The sequence below is a fragment of the Chroicocephalus ridibundus genome, chromosome 15 (assembly GCF_963924245.1).
Source record: "Chroicocephalus ridibundus chromosome 15, bChrRid1.1, whole genome shotgun sequence".
Lineage (NCBI taxonomy): Eukaryota > Metazoa > Chordata > Aves > Charadriiformes > Laridae > Chroicocephalus > Chroicocephalus ridibundus.
Genome location: NC_086298.1, coordinates 7,101,057 through 7,123,734, shown reverse-complemented (window position 1 = coordinate 7,123,734; position 22,678 = coordinate 7,101,057). Strand labels below are relative to the sequence as shown.

The following is a 22,678-nucleotide window of genomic DNA, read 5'->3' as shown; positions in this document are numbered from 1 at the left end:
GCTCAAAGGCAAAACCTGGGTTATAGGGAGGGAAAGTGGAGAGCCACCCCTACCGTGGAGAGGCAGAGGATACGATTTACAGGTCACAGTAGAATCACTTCCACTTGAAGTTTACATCTTACAGAGATGTAGGAGAACAGCCCTTTTTTGTACTGCACAAAGGTAAATGCATTTGATTTGTGAACTGAATGAAGGTATGCAGGAAAGAGATTTTAAAAACTCTGAAAATTATTTGATCCGAGAAGGGTGGCTAAGGCCTAGGTCCACTGTTTCCTAGAGATGTTTGCATATGGTCGGGAAGAGCCTGATGACATTGCTGTTACATGTCTTTGCAGAAAATGGGTGTGACATACCTCTTACCAGGTGTGCATCCCTTTGGAGATGTACCATCAGTCTCTGGCTCTGAAAGTTACCTGTTCTGGGCATGCTACAATTTTAACTGCAGTAATGAAATTTAAAGGTCTTGCAATAGGCGTGTAATGCTGTGTTCTCCCCAGCAATACATGCACTGTGCATTTAAGATCATCTGTTACTCACAGGAGCAAAGGTCTGTAATTTATGGCTTTCACCTCTAGGAAAAATCCCACCACAGAACTCGTACAAATGCCACCATTGCATTTAGCTGCAGGAGTGCTTCATTTAGCACTTGCTGTCTCTGAAAAGTACTGGTGTAAACGGCTGGATTTTATCATGATGCAATTACCAAATTTCCCTTTACTTTTGCTTTTTCATCGATTTGCATTTCGAAAATATAATGGCTTGCTCGTGTTTCTCCATTTTACGCCAGTTCATTAGACGAACTGACTGGAACGCTGGGGTCGAGTCGAGACCGGCTCCCGTCGGCCCTGCTGCTGCCGCCGCAGCCCGCCGGCGGGGCGTCTCCGACGGGAGGGTCTCCCCGGGGGTCGCCGACTGGCCCGGGGCGGCGGGAGGCGCGGCCGGTGGCGGTGAGGGGGGCGGCCGCGGCCTTCCCGGCGGGACCCCCGGCCCCGCCGTGCGTGGGCGAGTGGGGGCGGCCCCGCCGCGGCCGGCGGGCGGCAGGTGACAGGACCGGGCGTCCCCGCCCTCCCCCGGGCCGCAGCGGGGGCGGCTGGCGGTGCCGCGGGGGGCTCCGGTGGCGCCGGCCCAGCTTCGCGCCCCGCCGCTGCCGCAGCCATGCCCGCGCGGGGCCCGGCGGGAGAGCGGCGCGGCGCTGCCGGCACCTTCCTCCGGGCAAACTGCTGGGACCGAGGAGGGTGCGGGGCTGCGGGCCCTGCTCGGGGTCCCGAGACTGGCATCGCTTGCGGAAGAGGCTCCACGGGCTCGGGATTTTATTTCCACTGCAGAAATAGCAAATAAGATGGTGGTCAGCGGTAGCAGTATTTTTTGGTACTGGTGCTAACTGCTTAAAGGTAAGTTAAAGGTATATATTAATTATACAGCCCAATTTTTTGAAGTCTCCATCTGGATACACTCCATGCCTGGAGTTTATTTTAGATTTAAAGAATGCATATCTTCTTGAAGGAGTGGTTTCAGCGTGTGTTGTGGATTAACCCAGGCCAGCAGCCGAGCACTGAATTGGAAGGGCAAAAGTGAGAAGACTCGTGGGTTGAGATAAAGACAATTTAAGACTTAAAGCAAAGCTGCGCACACAAGCGAAGCAATGTAAGGAATTAATTCACCACACTCCATCAGCAGGCAGGTTTTTCGCCATTTCCATGAAAGTAGGGCTCCATGGCATGTAACAGTGACTTGGGAAAACAGATGCCGTAATGCCACGTCTCCCCCATCGGCATGGGATTTCCCTGGGGGTCCGCTGTCCCCGCTGTGTCCCCTCCCCGCTTCTCACGCAGCCCTGCTCCTGGGATGGGGAGGGGAAGGGCAGCATGAGAGAAGGCCTTGATGCTGTGCAAGCACTGGCCAACGGCAACTAAAACACGGGTGTGTTTAAAATGCTGTTTTGGTCACAAAGCCCAAACACACCATCCTGTGAGTTACTATGAAGAAAGTTAGCTCTGTGCCAGCTAAAACAAGTACTGTGTGAAAGACAAAAAGTTGGAAATAACAGTCTTTTAAGTGTTGTCATGCAATTTTTATTTTGCCTGTTCTATTTCTTTTCAAAGGTCACAAAGTCTAATTGTTTACAATAGGAGAAATTTGGCTTAGAGGTATACAGCGGATTATAATGGAGAAGTTTACGAGTGTGCAGGGAAATCTGTGTTTTGTCAGTTCTAATGGCACAAATCAAGTATATGGCAACACTGTATATTGGTCTGACACATTCTTTGTATTTAGAATAGAAATGGCCAGCTTAATTTTTTTTTAGAGCGATATTTTGCAAATAGTGGAATAATACCGCCCTCGGTTTAATCCTTCAAACAATATGCTTCGGATTTTGGATTGTGTAAGAAAGGAAGGACTTCGGTGTTTCAAAGAGTCTTTCTGAAAAATATAAGCTACCAAAAGATTAGCAACAGACAATCTAGGTAAAGATTGTAAATGATTGTTAGTCTGTGGAATTTTTATTTTTATTTAAGCACCAATGGCTTGTGGTGTTACTTTTGGTGAAAACCATAAAGCAGAGGATAGAGAACAACTTTTTCCAAAAATAATAAATTAATAAGGCTATTTATTAGTGGTGGCTTTTTAGTTAGACGCTGGATAAATGAAGGATTAGGCTGTTTATTGTTCCTCTGCCATTGAATCTAATACTGCATATTAGCAGCTGAAACTTTGCCGTCACCTCTCATCAGTTGCCCCCTATCCTCCCCCTAGATCAGGAGATAAAATAATAAGCTGAGAGTTATCAAAAATTAAACGCAATGTAGACATTGTGAAGATATTGAAATGAGCAGCATAAAAGGTATTCAGCTGTCTCCATGCAAAGAAAACAAATTACAAAGGAAGGGCACAATGCAGATAACATGGGGGCGATTAATAACGGCCTAGGAACAGCTCTCCAACTAAATTAGGACTTTGTTCCGCCTTTTAGTAAGGACAGGGCTGATTGTGGAGGGTTAAAGAAAGATGATGGAAAAGGTCTGAAAATAGAAGTTGTAGAGCAAAGGTAAAAATGATGTTCCAGTTGGAAGGTGCTACTGAACAATTTCCATCCCAAAATTCTATATAATGAGTGTTTACTAAATGTGTCGTGAGCATAGCAGTACAACGTGGCAAAAGAGAGCCCGAGCAGTTCCTTAGTTTCCCTTCGAACTTAATTCCCCTTAGAGCAGTTCCTAAGTTCCCCTTAGAAGGGGAAAAAAAAAGATCAGTTAAGTGTATGCAAGTTTCTAAGTACAATCTTGGTCACCTACAAGGTTTTAGAGTAGATTTTGGGACTATGACAAAAGAAATAAGCGCAAATGTGATTAATTTGAGCAGGCTGATCTAGTGCAAGATGTCCCTGCCCACAAGCAGGGGGGTTGGTACTAGACGATCGTTAAAGGTCCTGTCCAGCCGAAACCATTTGATGATTCTATGATACTAACTGGGACAAGAGCTCTTGATTACTACCTTGCTGCAGAAGAAAACACCTTGTGTAACTGCACTCGGCTGAAAGATGTGCTAATCTCTGGCCCATGAGAAGCTCAGGTGTATCTGTGCGATGTGATGCATCTGCAAAAACTGTAATCCTGGCATCTGTTAAGAAAGAAAGTTTCCAACAATCGCGAGGGCTTATCAGTCATGTACACGTGGAAAAGATTTCTGGTCCCTTGTGCTAGAGGTTAATCCAGACTGGGCCAGCTGCACCGAAGCAGCTGGTCAGGGAAGAGTGTTTCGTATGAGATGGTATTAGAACAGCCTGTCTTATTTAATGAAAAATTAGCAACTGTGAAGACTAGGAGGTGATATGACTGCAGTCCTTAAATGCAAGAGGGAGGAAGAAAAGGCTTTTGCAGTTAAGGGGAATACTGAAAAAGAACAAACTGAGGCAAAGCAGCCATTGATACCATTAGCTAAACATAGTATTAAAGCAAATCTGCATAACTTTTACTTGAATAGTAATGGAAATTAAAATATAAATGTAGTATTCCTACTTAATCTGACTTTATATATTTTCTGACTACATATCTGTGCTGTTACTTTCAGAGGATCAAAATTCAGGAGTCAGGTATTGGGAAACTATGATTTTCACTCCTCAAATAATTACGTATTTATTTTCTTTAAGATTTTGTGTTCTGGTGTGTCTTCAGTTCTGTATTTTGCTCTTTCTCTCTGCTTCTAGAACCCGCTGTTGTTGCAGATTCCCCCCACAGTTCCTTATCGGAATCTGTACTTACCTATTTTAATTAGGCCTATAGTATGTTACTAAAGAGATGATTGCCCAGAAATACAGACACACAGTATATTTCTCTAGTTCTCTTCAAGTATGTGTGCGAACTGCGGATATATCAGCCTGCAGGATTAATTTCCAGAATGGAATTTAAGTGGCCTTGGAAAAAAAAAAATCACCCGAGCACCTAGGTTTGATTTGCCTCAACAACTCCACACTCAAGTTTGTAATTTAAATTATTGGGAGGCAACTGTATGGTTTGCTCAAGAGAAGGAAAACTTGTTTTTCTGGTAGGTGTGGCTGCTGTTACTGACATTAAAGAACACCAACCACCTAAAATAATAGGGCCGGCAAGTGTCTTGGGTATCGTACCAGCATATTTTCCTTCAGTATTGTTCTGTATTGAACAATTCTTGCAATTTATTGTAAAAATATTTAAGCTTTTATCTGGTTAGAATAAATAATTTGTAGATTATACCTTAGCAAAAACTGAATGGAGGACTGAACAGAACATCACTCAGCTATCTGCTTTAAAAGGTACTTTTTTCTTTCAAATTTTCACTGTTAAAAGCACCGTTGAAAAAATATATATGTATATATTTTATATCATTCATTATTTATAGCTAGCAAAAGCAGAAGAAATAACAGGTAATAAATGAATTGTATTATTTAATGTCAACATGTTTTGATATTACTTTAGTAAAAACTATTTATTCTATAAGGCTGAACAATATTTTAGGTCCTAAATAGATAAAACCGAGGAAAAAATGTTAAATGTCATCTACTCTCTGTGGTAAGAATGCTAAAATATGTAACAACCTGAGAATAAGAATGCTCAGGGGGAAATTTTTTGTCTGACTTCAGAATGTTTAGTAAAAAGACTTGCAAAATTGGAGTTGTTCTTAGTCGCAAAAGCAGAAAGTTGTACGACAGCAGCAGGCTCTTGCCGTGTGTTTGCAGTTCTGCTCTAAATTGTCAGGGTTTCTGGGGGCGACTCCATTTCAGAGGCAGAGGAGTCAGTGCCGCCGTCGCCTGCCGCTCTGCGTTGGCTCTGCTCTGCGGCAGCGAGACTTCTGGTGCCCTGTGACTGTTCTGGTCTGTAAACCCATTTCTTGGTAGCCGGGAAAGGCTGCTGAAGTCGTGTCAGCCTTGGCAAATGGGGCGTTTTAAGGGGTATGTCATGACCATAGTTCTCCTTACTTTGCTTTTTCCAGGGAGAGCAATTGTGAAAATATCACGCGTTATTCTGAAGACACGGGCAGTTATTTTTTGCCAAAACTCAGTTGAGATTCAGAAGCTAGATTGCTGTATTCAGAAACTAGATTTTACTGGTCGGAAAATACTGTGTTTAAGCAGAAAACCAGATCCTGGGGGGATTCTTCAAACCAATCGGTGAAGTTGCCAGTGAATTTAGGCACTTTACAAAGTTACGAAGCTGCTGAGGATGATATCTGCATCAAAACTATGGACTTAGGTGCTTTCTAGTTTTGTATGTTTCTTACTTTTCTTTGAGAATGCTAGTTTTCTTTTCCATCACAAAACAGTACTGAGATAAAGGCTCCCAAAATAGCTTTACACAATGTGTGAAATACAAAAAAGAAGTGTGAAATATTAGGTTTAACTATTATTTTGGAATAGACTGACTAATATGCTTTGGAAAAAATATTGTTAGATATTTGGCATGTGCGTAGTCTCTGAAGATACTTAGATGACTAAGTACTTAAGCAAGTGATTTTATTAAGAAGCAAATGAAAGGACAGGAAACAGGAGAATCTTCCAGTATCTGCTACACTTACGATATTGCTGTCTGTTTTAGCTATAAAACATATACCTAGAAATCTGGGTCTTTTAATGATACGATTTTTCTTTCTCAGCAGCTGGCTTTGTGCAGCAATGACATGCCTACTAGAAACATTTTCTTCATCTTGCGCAATAGAATCACAGTTTATTCCATCTTGGCACTTCGCCCCACGCTTCTTGCTGGGGATGCTCTCTTCTGCTAGTCCAGTTTTCTGATCAAACATGAATTTGATTAATCTGGGGCACTCTTCTTCCAAGAATCTCCGTGGTTCAAGCAGGTCTTTGAAGAGACTTGCTGTCACCTCACTGTTTGTGGATCGTACCTGGATACCTAAAGATGAATTTGTAGAGGAGCCTTCAATCTGAGCTCCACCTGCAGAGGTTACTGTTTGAGAGTGCTGTGAGCTGTAGAGCTAATAACTGAGAATAAGTTTTATAGCCCGTAGATTTCACCTGTCTTCTGCTGAACTGTGTGAATTTACCTTCCCCTGCATGTATTGTCTCATCGGTGGTGAACTGCCACTTAGGGAATTTATGCATTGGAAACTGTATCTGGACTGACATGTGCAATCCCCCATTGCCATATTTTTATGAACCTGATTAATTCTGTATACATTTGATTTACATATCTGCCCCTACATTGTCTGTGAGAAGAATGGCTGAGGTTTTTTTGATGTATAATTTACATATACACTGTATAGGGGAGAAAAAAACAACAGGGTGTGCGTGTTGTTTTGATTTAAAAATTACTGCCTAATTATTTAATTGGATGTTCTAAAATTGGGATTACAGTAACTAGTGAATAATGGCTCCTTGTTCTCCTGTATATAGGCCTCTATCATATTCTCTCACAGAACCCTCTATGTACAGAACCTGTTCCGCACATTTGACACGTAGAGGCGTTCAATGTCACACAGAGTCTCGTTCATCCCATTAGAGGTGTGTTCTGTGGCTGATTGTTTTTGTAAAAGCACAGCAGCCGGCTGGCTGATTAAGTCAGCGCAGAATGATAGAGATGTGCCCCCCATCTTTTTTGTGAAATTCTTTGAGCAATGCATTATCTCATGTTACATATTTTCTTTTCTGCAGATGCGGCAGCATAAAGTGCGAGGACAAAGAAATTTGCATCCACACTTAGATACATTCAAAATGTTGCGTGGAGGGAAAAAATCTTACTTTGCTGCTGCCGTGTGCATTATTACTCTAACTTCAATGGTCACACTTTCTTATTTTAGGTTACAGAGACTTTCTCACCTGCCAAAAATAATTCAAGAAGGCAGCAGATGTAGAGGGAAAGTTACCAATAGCACAATAACAGCATTAAAAGATAACAGAACTTTTATTATATCCCCATACTTTGATGACAGAGAAAGCAAAGTCACTCGCGTGATCGGGATCGTTCACCATGAAGATGTAAAACAGCTATACTGCTGGTTCTGCTGTCAGCCCGATGGACAGATATATGTATCAAAAGCAAAAATCGATGTTCATTCAGACAGATTTGAATTCCCTTACGGTGCAACAGACATAGTTTGTCTGGAACCCCCAAACTGCGATCCAACACACGTGTCCATTCATCAGTCTCCACGGGGAAACACTGACCAGCTGCCAAGGTTTGAAATTAAAAACCGCAAGGCTGAGACCTTTTCTGTTGACTTCACCGTGTGCATCTCTGCCATGTTTGGAAATTACAACAACGTCTTGCAGTTCATACAGAGCGTAGAAATGTACAAGATTCTCGGGGTACAGAAAGTGATGATCTACAAGAACAACTGCAGCCACCTGATGGAGAAAGTCTTGAAGTTTTATATAGAAGAAGGAACTGTAGAGATAATTCCCTGGCCAATAGACTCCCACCTCAGGGTTTCTGCTGAGTGGCGCTTCATGCAAGACGGAACACACATTGGCTACTACGGACAAATCGCAGCTCTAAACGACTGTATATACCGGAACATGCAGAGGAGCAAGTTTGTGGTTCTTAGTGATGCTGATGAAATCATTCTTCCCCTTAAGCACCCAGACTGGAAAACAATGATGAGCAGTCTTCAGGAGCAAAACCCACGGACTGGTGTTTTCCTCTTTGAGAACCATATCTTCCCCAAAACCGTGTCTACTCCTGCGTTCAACATTTCGGCCTGGAATGCTGTGCCGGGTGTTAACATATTGCAGCACGTTCACAGAGAGCCTGACAGGAAAGACGTGATCAATCCCAAGAAAATGATAATTGATCCACGAAAGGTGGTTCAGACGTCAGTCCACTCTGTCCTGCGGGCTTACGGGAAGAGCGTGAATGTTCCCATGGATGTTGCCCTTATTTATCACTGTCGGGTGCCCCTTCAAGGAAACCTTCCCCGAGAATCCCTCATCAGGGATACAACTCTGTGGAGATACAACTCATCGTTAATCATGAGCGTTAACAAGGTGCTAAATCAAACCGTGCTGCGAGCTCAAAAGTGAAACCTGGGTTATAGGGAGGGAAAGTGGAGAGCCACCCCTACCGTGGAGAGGCAGAGGATACGATTTACAGGTCACAGTAGAATCACTTCCACTTGAAGTTTACATCTTACAGAGATGTAGGAGAACAGCCCTTTTTTTTTACTGCGCAAAGGTAAATGCATTTGATTTGTGAACTGAGCCATGGTACCTTTTAAGAGTCCACAGTGATCAAGTGCTGGTTAAGAATTGGGTTAATCAGGCAAAGTCTCTACTGCAACTTTGTAGGATGTGAGAGCTGCGGCACAGGGAGACGACAGCTCTTTTACGTGCCTGTAACTATGAAAGGTCATTGTTCAAGGCCTAGGAAGTGACCATGCAGAAATTAGAAGTTCATGTACCGATATCCAGCTTTCTCTCTTTTTCTTTTCCCACCTTCATATATGTTTTAGCTAGCGCAATGAACCTGTAAACTACCTGAAGAAGGAATGTGTTTGATTCTTGGTTATTTGTGTGCCTGAAGCACTTGGTGGATAAAAAAATATAGCTGTGCTCAGTCCTGCCTGTTAAAAGATGGACAGCATCTCCCAGATGAAGAGCTGCATTGGCATTAACACCGTAACCCGTTACAATCACAGAGGCAGGATAGGGAAACACACCAGCTGTAGCCCTGGAACTGCCACTTGTTAGAGGTATTTCTTCTTAAGAAAAATGGGAATTTTTAGCAGAGCTGTGAGTCATTTAATACCAAGGATCAATGCAGGTGGTATCACCTCTTCTGGAAAATGTAAAACGAGTTTGTTTTCAATTAAAAAAAAAATATAAAAAATCAGGATTTCTGAACTGATTCATATAACACCAAAGGCTATACACATTTTCCAGCTTATGTACAAAAAATACAACTACAGTCATTAGTATTAAAGGTAACGTTGCTTAATTCTTGCAGTTTGTATGTCACTCTTTGGGTACAAATTTAGTATGCACTGAGTAAAAGGTAGATGCACTGTGACAATAATTGATCAAAATCAACTAGTCTCAATTGTAAAAAAAAATAAAAAAAAAAAAGAACCCTGTATATTCTTGGAAATAGCGTTTGTTAAAGTGGTGATGTCTTGTAACATTAAACATAGCTGTTGGAGTTTTGCTGTCCCACATGACTGTTCAGCCGGGGTTTTGAGACGTGTAAGTTTGAGAAGGGTGATCCCTCTTTTGTTACCCACAGCTGTTCTGAATTACTTAAGTGGTAAGTGCTGAGTCACGTTGGAAAGCTTTAAAGCAGAGGCAAGGGATACAGATTGATGTTGAAGAAAAAGAGAATTTTGTGAACCGAAAACAAGGCTATTTCCAGGTGGAAAGATGGGTGGATGGATGGATGAACGAACAACTGCTTAGAATACAGAACAGTTTGGTGTTTTTTCTGGCTTTGAAGCCTCATAACAAACTGATTCTTCATTCGCAAAAACAGGCCATCGGGTGGATTTTACTCCTTTACGTGATGGGTAAGTTGAAATATGTTGCTTCCTTATGTAGCTGTAAGGGTAGAGAAGCTGTGTCTTTTCCAACCTCTATCTAAAAATATTGCTAAGGAGTTACTAACTTCTGCTCAAGGGTCAGGTGGAAAGCAAAGCAAACAAAAACCAGTTGCTCGCTGTAGTTTCATAATTTCAGCCACATTTTGTTTCTGTTTGCTGAGCCCCCAAAGCTACGTGCATTGTACGGACGTGGCGATGCATTAGAACCTTCCTATGAAGGGACATGTCGGGGCAGCAGGACGCTGATGCTTCGGGGTGTGAGAGCAGGTATCCTTTTTTACATTTCTACACCGGCGTCATGTTTTCATTCCTTTGTTTGTCTTGCGGTGGCTTCCCTTGGCTCCCGTCAGGAGCTCTGCCATTAGTAACACTAGCTAGCAAAATGTCCTTTTACTTGGAAGTTTTCAAGAGACAGTCTGTAAATAACTGTTTGCTAATTGTATTTATAATGATCATCAGCTGCTAAGTAAAAGGCTAAACATTTATAGAACTGAAAGGGTAGAAGAGCAATGTAGCGTGTATTGGATACTTCTCATCATGCTTTTCTGCTTGCACGCTTTGGGACAATGCAGAAAAGGAGAATTTAGAGTTCTTAATTTGTTTAAAATTTTCTGCAACTTGTGAAATACTTGTGGCAGAATCCCTTTCCAACTGCCACCTCACAGCTTTTAACAAACCATAGTATTTGCTTCACAGTGGCAGCAGCATCTCCCAAAGTCTGTGTTAACGAAGGCTGGCAGCTGTATTAACATCAAAGGGGTCTGCTACAGTGCTGCTATCTCTGGTACTACTATATTAGCTGGGAGTAGTAGGTACTACTACAGTAGTATGGTACTACTACAAATGCTTGTCCATTTAGAATTTTAGACTCGTGTAGTTTAGAAGGGGCATCTGGAAATCCAACTCCCTGCTCAAAGCGGGACAAGGTAGCGAGGTTTGCTCAGGACTTTGTCTAGGTGAGCTGGACACACAACCTGGCTCTGGGCAACCTGTTCCAGTCTTCAGCTGCCCTCACAGTGAAGAAGAGCTGGTTGAAATGTCTCTTGTTGCAGTTTGTGACCGTTGGCCCTTGTCCTGCCGCATGGTGCCGAGGTGCGTCTGACTTTGTCTTCTCTGTACCTTCTTATTAGCTAGCTGGAGACAGTAGCAGTGCTTCCCCACCCCGTGCCTACCACCCCCTTCCCTTCCCTTCCCTTCCCACACTCTTCTCTCTGCAAGGCTGAACTCCTCTCTCACGGTTTTTCAGATACTTTGTGCTCCACCTCCCTGTCCATCTCTGAGGCCTCTCATGGGACTTGCTCCAGTGAGTCAGTCTTTTGTTGGGGAATTCAACACTGAACTCAGATGTGGCCTTGAGCGTGGAACAGAGGTGAAGAATCCCTTCCCTTGAACTCTTAGCTACGTACTTGTTAGTAAAGCTCAGTATACAGTTGGCTTTTTTGGTCACAAGGGCATATTGCTGAATCCTGTTCGGTTTGCTGGCCAACAGCAAATTGTCCTTTCCTGTAAAGTTGCTTTACAAATTGTTGGCTCCAACGTGACTGTTGTGCGGGGTGATTGTGTCGGGTGCAGGATGGTGCATTTGCTTTGGTTAAACTTCATGAGATTTCTGTCACTTGCCTGGTTTGTTGAGGCCCCTCTGAGGTGTTCACTGTTCTCTTGCATATTGACCGCTTCCCCTTCCCCACTTGCTGAGAGCAGACTCTGCATCATAAAGGTCACTAATAAAGTAGTTAACCAATCCTAGCCCCTTGAGAACACTGCTGTTAACTGGTTACCAGTTAGATTTTGTATCGCTGATGACCATGCTTTGAGCTTGGCGGGCCAGCCCGTTTTCCACTCAGCTTGCAGTCCAAACATTCACTCCGTATTTCGCTGGTTTGGGTGCAAGGACGTTTCTGGCATGTTCCTGTCTAAACTCCTGCTGTGAAGTAATCTTTCAAAGCTAATGCAATGTTTCATGGGTGGCCCATCAAAACGTGGCTCCTTTAGAGTGAGTTGAGTTACTGCACGCGTCGTACGCAGCATAGTTACTCCCACATTAAGAATGATGAGAACTGGGTTTCGAGACAAGTGATTGAAAGCTTTCTGTTTCATTTAAGTTTTCTTCACTTTTGAGTGACACAACAAAAGCTCTAAGAGATCATCCTTTGTGCCCCAGTCAGTGTGGTTTGAATCGAGAGCTGTGAATTTGGCTTCCAATTGATAAAATCCTCAACTACAACCGTGTTTTCAAAGTAAGTTTGTGTGAATAAAGGTGGAAAACTGAGTACTTAAGACTCTAGCCTTGAATTCAGGAGACACTGCTCCACTGTGACTTCATGCAGTTCCTACCACGTAACTCAAATACTGATTCTTGCGTACGAAAACTCCCCTTCCATTGGTACAATTCATACTGCATACATTTGGGAACTTTGGACTTCTTTCAGTACTAAGTATGAAATTAGGTCTCCTTGGATAGCGCTAAGAAAAAAAAAAATCATACTAACAATAGTAATGCTAGGCAGTTTTATGTTTTCAAGGACATGAGCGAATCTTGGTTTTCAAGTTGTGTAAAAAAAAAAAAAAAAAAAGACATTAAGGGCAGATTTTATTGTAAGGGAGGAAGGAGAGGAAACCAACCTAAAGCGTTTCTAAAGCATGTGATGTCATAGATACAGCTTTTAAGTACATGTCAAATACCACAAAAGTATGTGGATATGTATTTGCTACTCAATAGTTAACTCTTGTACATCAGGTCTCCTACGATAATCAAAACAAAAGACCTTTTTCTACTCCGATGCTTTTCTTCAGACTTTTGATATTTTTTCCCCAGAGATGTGGCATTCTCATGGTTATTCGCTCCTGCTTTCCAATTCTAGATGTAGCAACTCCTTTAAGTGCATGATTATATTAACTGCAACTTTTGGAAAAAGTGAATGGCTGCTAGATATTATTTAATGTAAGAGAGTGACTCTTGCTGTGGAGATTGAACATCATCTTCCCATTCATAGTATTTCTGCCTACCTGTGAACTGTTACTTCTCACACAAACTACAGGAAATATGGACTACAAAATACTGATCGAGCCATTCTGAGTTACCATCAGCAAACATGAGGAGTACTGTCAGAGGCCCTCTAAGGTTAATTGCGAGGGCAAGCTCTATCAGATAGATGAAAAGTTGGCTCTTTCTCACTGAGGAGAGTTCATATTGACACGTTCCCAAACTTAAACAAATTATTATTGTTACCATCTAATCCTAGTTAAAGGACCCAATTGATTCTTCTATTGCAAAGGCTAAGTATTTAAAGCTATCGAAAGGAAAAAACATTTTGAAGAGAGTGACACTGAAGAGAGAAGGGGTTTGCTATCTTCTCATTTGAGTTAAGCAGCCATGCACTGTAACCAGTATTTGCTGTTACATGTACAAAAGCCTATGGTTCTAGAATAGTAGTTTTGCCTTCTGTTTCAACAAAAAAAAAAAAGGTCAGAAGTCAGGTCAAGCACTACTTCATTTCAGACTTGCTGGTGGATTTGAATGGTTTAAACGTGACAAGCTATGCTTCAGAGCCCAAACGGGTATGCTTAGACATGAGACAGAATTTTGTGGTGAATACTGTTAGCATGCTGTATTGCATTATGTCCAAAACAACCCATTCCCAAATGCCCAAATAAAAGTATATGATTGTGCATTGCATGATGATACCATTAGGTGTGCAACTTTGGTTCATGCAAAGTCTCATTTTATGGACACACTGCTGATAGTCCATATGTTCCTGAAGATTCTGCATATGTGAGCTTTTCAGCCGTGTTCTTTCCATAACACCAAATGGATACTATGGTCTGGCATACTGGTGGCAAAAACCAAGCCCATATCATTTTGGCCATTTAGTCCGTTTAACCAAGACATTTCACCAGCCAAAAAACTTGAACCTCTCTTTGACTTTCTATACTCCGGTAGAGGCCAGCGGCTTATCAGTTTTTCTGTCCTCAAGTCCATTATATACAGGTATCTGTTATCGAACAGTAGAGCAAATATCTCTCCGAAGCCCAGCAAGGACACATTTGAGAAGTCAGGAGGCTTGATAACCCTAGAAAACAAGACAACATTGTTAGAAACTCCATCACAACATAGTCATGAACCTGTATTACTAAAACAAATCCCTATGTGTCTATAGAAAATAAGTGTCTAAACTCATGATTGTGAAAGCAGTTAGAACTGGATGCAAATTTTTCAAATTAAGCAACTGAACAGTTAGCTGCAGTCAGGCCTGTGGTTTCAGTTCTGCCTTTGTGCATTCAGACCCTTCTGAACAACGGTTAGGGTTTGAAAGGGACCCTGCACAGCACGTGCGGGGAAAAAAAGTCTCGTTTCCAGGTACACATAAAAGAGCAAATGTACTTGTCTTTTACAGTAAGCTTCCATAGGGATTTCATGCCTCAATATCTTTAAATTAAGAGGTAAAAGCTCTTCTTATTCTTTTGACCGCTCTTTTAAAAGTGGGAAATAAAACACAGAAATGCCTTCTTGTGGTAAGATAAATCATTCAAGATTGGTCCTTACCAGAATGCTGTTTTACTGCCACTTAGCATAAGTTAAGCATTTCCATCTTAGAGAGAAATAGAAGTGTTTGCTAGTTCCCTTACACCTTTAGAATATTTTTGCCTTAATAAATAAAACTTGGAACAGATATTGAAGAGAGTAAGTTTTCCACGACTGACCGAGCATTTGCTCATAGCGTTACATAAAGCACAGAACTGAGGCACAAAAACCTACGGAGATTAAAGGTCTGGTCTCAGCAGTGAGGGAACCCCTTTCCCTTTTGAAAGATGGGAGGGTAAACTGAGGAGGTGAAATTGCTCAATTATTCTTACCGATAAGAAACACCTCTTTTGGAATAGATCTTCCTATGGTAGACGCTACAAATATTTGGGCCACTTCAATTAAGAGTCTGCTAACAGTTCTAAAATGCAATTTTATCTTTCATAAGTTACAATCTTCGGTGCCACCGTTTCTAACAGATACAGCCTCGTTCTTTTTATGGAAACAGAATGCCATCCTCTTTGATCCCTTACTGCAGCCTGATAGATTTCACTGTCATTCCGCAGCATTATCGAGAATGACAGATCAGTAGTGCTATAAGGAAAAAAGAGTCTTTTTAATCTTTTGTCCCATCAAAGGACCCCAGAAATGGCTGCCTGGTGCTCTGTAGAGCAGCCTCCATAGCAACATTAACTTCTAGTCAGTACGGTTTCAAATTCACAACATTCTCATACTAAATCCGAAACAAAGCACGGTAGCAGCTACTAGGAAGAAAATTAACTCTATCCCAGTTGAAACCAGGACACAACTACAGCACTACAGTATGATTTAAGTCTATATTGAAACTCTTCAGCTTATGGAATAAAAATATTAAAGAGGACTAGCCTGTGGCCGGAAACCAAAACAGTAATTAAATGATTCATATTAACAGATAATAAATTAGAATTAAACCTGGTAATATGCGTATAGTGACATGTTTACAGAATTTTTATCAAGATTCTTTTAGCCTACATCTAAAGTAAGTTATTAAAACTAGTATGTTCTACTTCTTATTTATTTAAAGAAGACTTGAGTCTTAAACTGAAAGATTTACCTGAGAATGTCATAGCTGGCAAAGTCCCACTGGTATAATCCTAGGGCTGAACTGCACACGATGTATTTACCATCAAAGTGCAGTCTGGGCTGTAGGGAGATGCTGCGATCTTCAGAAACCGAGAGTGTTTTTAAGCACTTGCAGTTTATTTCCCTTCCAATAGGCCAAATCTACAATTAAAATACAGTTTAAGACCATAAAACATTCACATTATAAACCGTTACGCAAACAGAGCAAGCCTCACAGTCCCTCTTTAAGCACCAAGTAAATGTGTCCATGTTTTTTCAGAAATTTAGGTAGGAACATCAGTTCTGTAAGTGACTTGTCTTACAGTATTGTTGCGGTACGTGTGGTTTCTAGCCTACAAAAATCCCAGTGAAAATGCGTGCGAAAAATCAACCATCCAATTGGACAGAAATGTAGCAATATTTCAGTTATTCCATAGCCACAAACTATTTACAGAACTCTTCAACCCAGAAGTCCCCAACAGTAACAGTACTTGCAGCCAGGTTAGCACATTAGGCATGCACTGAAAGCACGCACTTCTTGCATTACCATTCATGTAGAGATATTATTTAAATCAAAACATGAAGGAAAGCACTGAAAAGTTAGCTTCCAAAGAGTCGCATGTCTTGTCCACAACTTTACAAGCGGGGAATATGGAAGAAAATAAAGTCTTATATTATTTGTAAACTTCAGCAAAGCACTCGAGCATTTTATTTCCCTGGGTACTGAAATGATACATGTATGATAGATGCTACATACCTTGATTTCATACTTATCTGCACTTAGAAGAATATAATCTCCAGGACTATGCATAAGAGATTTGACTTTGCACTTCTGCAAAACTACCTGTAATTGAAGGATGTCATGATTTATGTTGATGCTGTTAAATAGCCACATTTTCATTTGCACTTTTAACTTCATTAACAACCTGTACACTATAGGCTTGTGTACAGGCAATACAAATACTTTTAGCAACTGAAGGGAAACTACACTTTTCTTGTTCCTACTAGTGACAACTCCCTGTATTAATAAGTAAACTTACATACTTCACCTCTGGAATCACCCCTCCCACCTTCCAAGTTCTGAAATACTCAGATTGTATTTTTCTTTTGAGTTTTCTCAAATATTTTCTCAACTGACCTGAGAACACCTTTCATGCTCAGATTTTGGTTATCAAGATCATTAGTTTTTCTACATAATTTTACAAGTATCTTTCTTTCAGAACCATTGTTTTTATTTAGTCTTTGAATCAAACACCGATTCCTAATATTACAGCAGCTGCTTTGGAATAGCAATATCTTCGATGGTCTGAAAGGTTTAATTATAGCTGAAGTATTTTTTCTGCTGAAATGTTTTGCAAGATTAATTAAAAATCAATATTCCCACCTTAGTGACCCATTCTGTGTGTCCAGTAAGGGTATTCAGGCACGTTCCTGTTGATAAGGCCCATACTTTCACAGTGAAGTCTGCCGAGCCACTGACCAGAATATCAAGTTCATCGTTGTAATCCACGCTAAAAACTACAAGCAGAGAGGGTACTAAATAAGGGATACCAGTCTGTATGCAAGCGTTTTTCTGTAAGTGAGATGTTAACTAGCTCATAGAGCCTCTAAAATCATATGCTACTACACCTTTAACTGTTGATCTTGAACCGTATACGTGACTTGTTGCTCTCGATTCCTAAAATTACATTGCAAAATTACTGATTTTTGTCCAATTTAAGAGCATGCACATCAGCGGTTCCTTTATGGTTGGATTATGGCAAAGTGTAACTTAAGCTAGTTCCTATTTTAAGAGTTCTAGTAAGTCAATTCCAGCAGGATTAGTACATGTGGTACATCCCATTACTCACAGGGGAGCAGACCGACACCTGAGTTAAGGATATTTTGCAGTGAGGACAGAGAAGTTAATTATGAGGGAAATGCAAACACAGACTCCCAGGTCCTGCTGTGGTCTTTGCTGTAAGCCCATCGCCAGTCTAGGGATACAAAGAACTGCTGTTGCCATGTGCTCCCTCCTCCCTAGGGTCTGCGTCTTGCTGGTAGACTCAAAAGCAGTGAATAACCATGGCATTTAGTATTATTTCCATGCAACTGCAAAACACTGCATGGCTAAGTTTTGGCCTTATTCAAGGGCAGAGAGATGTAGATATGTCTGGCTGCTGCCCCCACCACCACCCCAAAAGGTGACTTGGGACAGAGCCTAAAAAAAAAAAAAGCTATCGTGCAAAAAGCTAACTTATAGTTTGTTTGATGATGATGTACGTTACGTGACTGGTGAAATTACAAATTGAAAAATCCAACGTACCTGCACCAGTATGTCCTCTAAAATGCTGTGTCTTTGCCCCAGAGCTCCATTCCCAACAGGCTACTGTGTTATCAAAAGATCCTGTTACAAGCTTTTGTTCATCAAACTTCACTGCAGCACAAGTGTGTGTCTGGATACCATATATGCACTGACCTGTGCTTACATCCCACAGTTTTGCAGACAAGTCATCTGATCCTAGAATAGAAAAGAACAGGTAACTGGAAGCAAAGAGTAAATATTTCCAATCTTTTACTGGTCTTGCATGTTTGTCTTACAGTATTTTCATGGAATCACAGAATGGTTATGGTTGGAAGGCACCTCTGGAGGTCAACTCTTCCAACCCCTCTACTCAAGCAGGGCCACCTAGAGCTGGTTGCCCAGGACCATGACCAGATGGCTTTTGAATACGTCCAAGAACGGACACTCCACAATTTCCCTGGGCAACCTGTGTTCAATTACTCTCACAGTAAAGATGTGCTTTAGAGGGAACCTCCCGTGTTTCAGTTTGTGTCTACTGCCTCTTGTCCCATCACTGGGCACCTCTGAAAAGAGCCTGGCTCCATCTTCTTTGCACCCTCTCTTCAGGTATTTACGTACACTGATAAGATCCTTCCTGAGCCCTCTCTTCTTTAGGATAAGAAGTCCCAGCTCTCTCAGCCTTTCTTCATATGGGAGATGCTCCAGTCCCTTCATCATCTTCATGGCCCTCGCTGGACTCTCCAGTGTGCCCATGTCTCTCCTGTACTGAGAAGCCCAGAACTGGACACAGTACTCCAGGTGTGGCCTCACCAGTGCTGAGTGGGGGGGAAGGAGCACCTCCCTCAACCTACTGGCAACATTCCTCCTAAAGCAGCCCAGGATACCGTTAGCCTTCTTTGCAGCAAGGGCATGTTGGTGGCTCATGTTCAACTTGGTGTCCACCAGGACGCCTGGGTCCTTTTCTGCCAAGCTGCTTTCCAGCTGGGTGGCCCCCAGCATCTACTGGTGCCATGCAGTTGTTCCTCCCCAGGTGCAGGGCTTTGCATTTCCCTTTGTTGAACTTTTTCTCATTAAATAGTACTTTCGAGCTTTTTGAATGGGGAATAAGCTCTAATTTTAAGTCTCAGCAATACAGTAAAGCCTCTTGTTTTCATGTTAATTAAGCTACTAGATGTCTGGCCTTCCGTTTTCCTCGCACTATTTTAGCACCTTCCACAGATTCCAGCACTGCCTCTGACCGAGAGTGGCTACTGAAACAGGCACGTGGAAGTTTTACATGATACATCACTCTCAGGTTTGCAGAGCCGCTGACTATACTGCAAGCTTTAGTTTGTTTCAGGTAGGAAGGGAGTCCACCAATTCTCAAAAGACAGATGAATACAAGGATCCATCACCTGCCAGTTTCCTTTCTCTCCTCGAAGTTTCTTTTGTATTTTAAACTCACAACAGTAAGTCCAGACTGCTGGCTTTGGAGAACAGAATAAAACCCCGGGCCCTTACACCTGTTGTTTCTCCTGGTGGTTTCAGCACAGAAGTGTGCCGCTTTTCACAAAGTGTTGAGAATGCTGCTTGCTGCGTATTTACATGCCCTGCCGAGTAGCTGTTGGTTCCTAGTAACCATCTTAATGTACCAACAAACGTGACGGTACTTAGCCAGTATTCCCAACTTATTCTATAGCACTGTCGTCTCAAGTGATTGGGAAATCCTTGCGATACGCTCTGACAGCAGTTCTGTTACTATTCTTTCATGCTTAAGGTTTCACATTTGTTCTGCCTGGAGTTTTAAGTTCAAACTGAAATTTTGCAGTCTTCAGGGAGGAAGCTAAATTATCATTACACTGTGCAAGTCAGACTAGTAGCAAGGTTAAATCTAGTTTACAGGTCTTCATATAAGCACTTGTACCACGTTAAGAACTCAAAGTGCTGACAGACTGCATCAGAGAACCGTGTCTTGTTTGAAGGAAGCAGACTTTTCCTGCCACACCTTGGGAGACTGCAGTGATCATATAACCCAAACAAGGTCCCTTTAACTGGAAGGTACCCTCTAAGAGGATAACTAACATATCTGTACTTCTCAAATGGGCTTACTCATCTGAAGCATGATACCTGCTTTTTTCTAACCTGGTTTTTTTAACCAACAAAAAAGTTGGTCTCCTTGTTTTCCTATTAAAGTGATTAATAAGTTTATTAGTGTGCCAGGTGTTTCAGAAATTGAAAAAAAAAAAAAGTCATTTTGAATCATCTTAAACTGCATTAGCACTATGACAATAATCTGTCTGGTAAAGGAAAAGCAAAATGTCATTAATCATATGGGACGTGGGGGCAGGAAAAGAAAAGAACTGTAAGACTCCAAGTTTTCTGTCCTTCCTACCTGTACACAGAAGTCCATCTTTATAGTAAAGTGCATATACTCTGGCACTGTGTCCAATTAAAGAGGATGTCTCAAAGGCTTCGTGGTCCTTCAGTTGCTTCATCCTTAAAATAGCCTTTAGGTAAACCTTCTTCCAGTGCAGAGGATCCTGAACAGAGTCATCTATTTGCCAACCCAAATTCTTACATGCAGTCTGCCACACCTCTGTACAGGCACTTATAACCTTATTCCACTGCTTAGAGACGAGGCAACATGTGAGTAAGGTCTGAGGATCAAGCCATTTTAACAGATAAAAACTAAGTTCCAATGGAAGAAGTTTGAGGAAGTCCCTCTTGAGGAGAATCTCTAGATTATTGGAGAGGTGCCTGAGCTGGACTGCTCCACTCAAGCTAATCAGGTGATCCAGAGTTTCATTTTTCTGCAAGTCCGTCAGAGAAAGAAATGTAATAGAAATGTTATCAAGCCATGCTTCAAAGTCCTTTTTCTCCATAAGGTTATGGAAAAATTTACCTGTGATACATCAAAATACTGTATTAGTTCTGTTCAGAAAACAAGGTAAGCATCACATCTTTATTACTGGTACATCAGTATTCCAAATGGCATGTTAACACACAGACTGAAGTGACCAAATGCATTTTAAAATATTCATTCGGTTAGGACTAAGAACGTGCATGCACTCTGAACTACCATTTGTCCCGCGTGAGGCTTAGAAGTGAATTGTACGGAGCTAGTGAACGTTAGCATTCATTACGAACGTTAACATCTCTCTTGGTTTAGGGTAAGACTTTCAAATTCTGAATCCAATAAGGTAAGGGTTAGTTTAAGTTTTAAACCTCTTTTAGCAAATAAACACTATCTTACAGTTTATTCATGGATTATACTGATAAAGGGAAGAAACCAAAGCATATAAGCAGAGTGATATGCTAGTTACTGACAGAACTTATTCATACCTGTGTCCTGAACTATTTTAAACACAAAGCAGGCAACTGTAGGTTTTTTTAAAGAAGATAGAGAGAGATGTCTGAAAAACTGTTTTGAAGGATATGTTAGCCATCTTGCTTTTGGGCTCGTGTAACGACTGTAGATAGTACTGGCCTAGTTTCAGTTTTGCCATGTTTGCGCTGCTTTGACCTAAACACTTGTGGGTTTTGGTTTTTTTTTTAATCCCTGGGGTTTTTTCCTATTTTTTTCATTTTATTTCCAAAGAAAAGAACTAACTCTGAAACTGAATACCACCTGCTGAGCTATGCGATCTGTATGCATTTATACTATCCTGAGGCATCGCAAGTTCCTTGGATGGAAGGAATAAGCTTGGACAAGCGATTAACAAGATAAACATTGGTCAGACAGTTAAAAAGCCATAATTATTTGTTTTCTCTAGAAGATGTAATTCCCTTCATTAGACAACTGGCTGAATTTAACTCACAGAAGCTCCCAAGCCCAAAGAACTGAGGAATCTGAGTGGGAGTCAATTCTACATTTTACCTTCCTAGAGTAAGAACTTAAAGTACACCTCTTAACACAGCGTAGTAGTACAGAAACGTACAGTCTTCACTGTGAAAGGCTGCACATGGCATGCAACTGTTGCTAAGAACACAAGAAGGTACTGGGTGTCAAACGCACAGAAACAGCTGCTCCTATCAAGTCACAAGTTCATACAGTAACTGTTACTGCTGACAGCACTTACCAGCTTTCCTCAGCACATATGGCAGAGAATATATTTGCTGTTCTAACAGGCGTGTGTTCTCTTTAAAACAAACACACATTTCTAACAGGCTCCCTACGAACAGAAAATAGGTGAGCTCTAAGGCACTGTTGTATTCTAGACACGAATACTGAAATCAAGGGCTGCTGCGAGGCCCCGGAACCGGTGCTCTGAGCACGGGGGACTCCTCTGGGTGTCATCCAGCGAGGCCCCTCCGCTCCCCGCCCGCTCCCATGTACCTCCGCACGCAACAACCACGGCGAGGGCCGCAGACCTCCAGCGCCGCTGCTGCCGACGCCGCTCGCCCGAGTCCCGCGGGCCGCGGCGCTCACCTCAGGTAGCGGCCCGGCGCGGAGCGTCCTTCGGCGGGCAGCCGCCGCGGCTGGCGCGGCCCCCCGGAACCCGGCGCGGGCCGGGGCTTCCCTGCGGCCATGGCTCCCACAGCGGGACAGGCTCCCGGCGCTTCCGCGGCCCGCACGGCAGCCTGTGGGCACCCGCGGCGGAAGGCCGCGCTCGGGCGGGACTGGGCGCCTCCGGCGCGGGAGAGGAGTGGCGGGGCGAGCCTGCGCCGCGGCCCCTGCGCCGGGCGAACCGGCCGGCACCGGGGGAAGGCGCTCCCCGGGACCCGCGGCTCTCCGCGGCCAGGCGGCTTCCGGCGCACGCCCTAGACGTCATCGC

General features: G+C 42.4%; 2 protein-coding genes across 8 annotated transcripts; one reads left to right on the top strand and one right to left on the bottom strand.

Annotated features, from left to right (window-relative positions):
- The first annotated feature begins 34 nt into the window (after positions 1 to 34).
- Positions 35 to 9,840, top strand: LOC134523901 (uncharacterized). 2 transcript variants are annotated; one of them, XM_063353413.1, is made up of 2 exons: positions 35 to 162; positions 7,142 to 9,840. In XM_063353413.1, the coding sequence occupies exon 2, from the start codon at positions 7,142 to 7,144 to the stop codon at positions 8,507 to 8,509; it is 1,368 nt and encodes a 455-aa protein (XP_063209483.1). In that variant the 5' UTR covers positions 35 to 162; the 3' UTR covers positions 8,510 to 9,840. The 2 variants fall into 2 exon arrangements, with proteins under 2 accessions (XP_063209483.1, XP_063209484.1); XM_063353414.1 differs by lacking the exon at positions 35 to 162 and adding an exon at positions 1,362 to 1,391.
- Positions 9,841 to 12,590: 2,750 nt separating this feature from the next.
- On the bottom strand, positions 12,591 to 22,656 carry FBXW2 (F-box and WD repeat domain containing 2). Of its 6 annotated transcripts, XM_063352814.1 has the most exons (8): positions 22,333 to 22,656; positions 21,983 to 22,075; positions 20,296 to 20,805; positions 17,946 to 18,140; positions 17,025 to 17,158; positions 16,398 to 16,484; positions 15,633 to 15,802; positions 12,591 to 14,087 (listed from the first exon to the last, which is right to left on the bottom strand). In XM_063352814.1, the coding sequence occupies exons 2-8, from the start codon at positions 22,059 to 22,061 to the stop codon at positions 13,799 to 13,801; spliced, it is 1,464 nt and encodes a 487-aa protein (XP_063208884.1). In that variant the 5' UTR covers positions 22,062 to 22,075; positions 22,333 to 22,656; the 3' UTR covers positions 12,591 to 13,798. The 6 variants fall into 6 exon arrangements, with proteins under 6 accessions (XP_063208884.1, XP_063208886.1, XP_063208885.1 ...); XM_063352816.1 differs by lacking the exon at positions 21,983 to 22,075 and having other exon boundaries at positions 22,240 to 22,656; XM_063352815.1 differs by lacking the exon at positions 21,983 to 22,075.
- Positions 22,657 to 22,678: the final 22 nt, after the last annotated feature.